Genomic DNA, 3,008 nt, shown 5'->3' with positions numbered 1-3,008 from the left:
ATATATATATATATATATTTAGTATTATTTAACTATAATAACCCTGATTCATAACTGATAGGCTACACTTTCTTTTGTGTGTGCATATAATAAAGCAACTATATCTTAACCTGCTTGTTGAGAGTCAAAGTGAGAGACTGCAAACATTGCTCACTGGTGCTCGAAAATTTGTAATAATTAGTGCTCGATGTGTTGCTGTTTTTGCGTGCAATTGTAGGAAAGTTTGAAAACCTGGTTACCACATGGCATTTGTGTTTGAGATGTAATTACTAATATTATGATGCAGCTTTCATGAATTCTGATTAGTCACTCACTGCATTGCATTTGCATAATAACAACTAAGCTGTATAATTTACTATCATCGGAGGCATCTGTGCTTTTTTCCCTCTCTTTAAATATTCTACACCTAAGTATTAGGCTTACCGCGATAGACGGTATTGACGGTGATACCGTTGTTAAGCCGCAACACCGGTTACGTCACTTGCCCACCGCATCACCGACCCCCACCGTCGTTTAGAGTTTTTATAGTAATAAAAATCATTTAGTTCAGTAAAAGAACAGACACTACAATTAAAAACTGAACGCGGCTGCTCAATGCAGCGTGCCGAACGACAGTCGCATCACACAGATCAGATTTCATTTCTCCAGTGAGGAGAGTGAGTCGAGCTGAAGAGTGAGGTGAGACAGACAAGACGATCACGGATGATTTACTTTCGAAACTAGATGCAAAAGCGCCTGTTTGGCAATATTTTGGATTTTGAAAAGCCTGTTGACTTTTGCCGTTCATCTAAGGTGATTTTGGAAGTTTTTTTTCAACATTCGTTTTTTATTTAATTGGTTGCACAGTGTTTGCTGATTTTTACTTTATTTAAACTTTGTGTAATTTATTTATTTTATTTGACATCAAGGTGTATGCCGTGCCTCCAAGCTTTCTTATTCGTTTTGCTAATAAACTTTCGACATTTTCTTATTTATTTGGTTATATATTATACATGTTTACTTATTTCCAGTTTCGTATAGGCTAACTATTTAAACTTTATGTAAGTTATTTGTTATTTTATATTAGGCATAGCCTGCCCTATATAGCATGGTGTATTTTTAATTGTTTTGTTAATAAAAGTTCCATGTTTTGTATATACGCTAAAGTGAGTTTGACATTGTATTTTGTTGTTGCATTCAAGCAATTGACGCCAAACTGACGCTAATTTGATAAGTGCTTTTAAGCTATTTAAAAGCGGAGGAAAAGAGGGAAAATTCAAACAAACTAAAAACTAACAATTGCTTTAGGGCGAATTGCCGCTATTTGAAAGTGAAAGTAAAATGCGCACACCGCTTTTACAAGCTATTTAAAATGCGAAGAAAAGCGAGGAAAAGAGGGAACGCCCCGCCCCCACGGTGATACCGGTATTACCGGTGTTGTCACGCGTTGATTAACCGGTGGGAAAATTTTCTCACTGTCACAACCCTACTAAGTATTATATTTAATTTCCATTTATTAATTATTTGGTATTTGAGGTTGCTGAACACACATTAATTCCGTATGCTGCACACCTCTTTCCTTTCAGATGGACGGACAGACCCTGGACTGACTGATGTGGACCAGGCTTTTGGACTTTTGGGAGTCACTATAGCAGAACTCGAGGACTATGTAAATAACATGGAGCCTGTTGGCTTCCCACAAACTATTCCTCAGTTTCCCATCAGCAAGAGCAGCGTTCTGCAGTTTCCTGCTGCTGGCTTTGACACGGATGCCCGTGATGCCCTGAGGGGCGAGAGGAGAGACTATATCCCAGAGTACTTCCCTCCGCTCGTCTCACTGCAGGAAGGTACGTACCACCGTCGCTATAAAGGCGGAACTGAATATATCAAGTTATCCAAATATAATACAACAGTGTTGAGCTGGAACTAACTGTTCGTGATTTATTGGCAGCTATATTGTGAAAGTGTTATTCTGGGTCCATTTTTAACTTGGCATCTTAAAAGTAAAACAATTAAATGGCAGCAAATGATACACACACAGAAATGCTGAATTGAAGTGAGTAGTAACATGCTAATTATTAATTAGTTAGTGACGTTTAATTACAATGTTTTAATTTATATTTAATATTTGGTTACACTTTATTTTAAGGTGTCCTTGTTACAGTGTAATTATACATTTAAGTACTGAGTAATATTAATTAACTACATGTACTTACTATATGGTTAGGGTTAGGATTAGGATTAGGGTTTGATTTAGGGTTACTTGCATGTAATAATGCATAATTAATTGTTATTACAATAGTAAGTACATGTAACATGTGTAACAAGGACACCTTCAAATAAAGTGTTACCTAATATTTATGTATTTAGATTTAATGTTAATTAGTAATTAACATGACCTGTGGTGTGTTTCTGTAAACACTGAAAGAAAAGAATGATAATGCATATGATGCATAATATTTTCACATGATCATTGAAATGTTCCAGTAGACAAATAAAAAAAAAGACAAATAATTAGTTGCCATTAGTTCCAAATGTTTTCCTTTGGTCACCACACAGGCGCACACACATACTAAAGGAAAATATAATTAAAGGGGTCATATGATGCTTTTTTAAAGATCATTATTTTGTGTATTTGGTGTAACAGAATATGTTGACATGCTTTAATGTTCAAAAAACACATTATTTTTCAAATACTGTACATTATTGTAGGTCCTCTATGCCCACCTCTCCCAAACGCTTCATTTTCTACAAAGTCCCTCCTTCCGACAAGCGCAGTCTGCTCTGATTGGCCAGCTGACCCAGTGCATTGTGATTGGCCGAACTCCGCAAGCACTCGTCGGAAATGTAACGCCCCTTACCATAATCGCCAGCTTCATCTTTCAAAATAAATGTAAAGACAGAGCCCGAAAGGGGAACAGAGGCGCGTGACAGACACAGTGATGAAGCGGGTATGTGTTTGCAGTACACAAGCCACGGTTAAGACAGCTGACTCCACTGTGATGTGATGCGCTCTCTCTCACGCACGT

The 3,008-nt window shown here is 37.1% G+C and overlaps 1 protein-coding gene across 1 annotated transcript in view; it reads left to right on the top strand.

Annotated features, from left to right (window-relative positions):
• Positions 1-3,008, top strand: part of LOC107555823 (transcription initiation factor TFIID subunit 3-like) — a 66,260-nt gene that overhangs the window by 2,403 nt on the left and 60,849 nt on the right. Inside the window, exon 2 of the mRNA XM_016238728.1 lies at positions 1,566-1,826. Coding sequence (XP_016094214.1) covers positions 1,566-1,826 — 261 coding nt within the window. The remainder of the gene's footprint in view (positions 1-1,565; positions 1,827-3,008) is intronic.

The sequence above is a fragment of the Sinocyclocheilus grahami genome, unplaced genomic scaffold (genome assembly GCF_001515645.1).
Source record: "Sinocyclocheilus grahami isolate Dianchi unplaced genomic scaffold, SAMN03320097.WGS_v1.1 scaffold546.1, whole genome shotgun sequence".
Classification (NCBI taxonomy): domain Eukaryota; kingdom Metazoa; phylum Chordata; class Actinopteri; order Cypriniformes; family Cyprinidae; genus Sinocyclocheilus; species Sinocyclocheilus grahami.
This window is presented reverse-complemented; position numbering and strand designations above follow the sequence as displayed.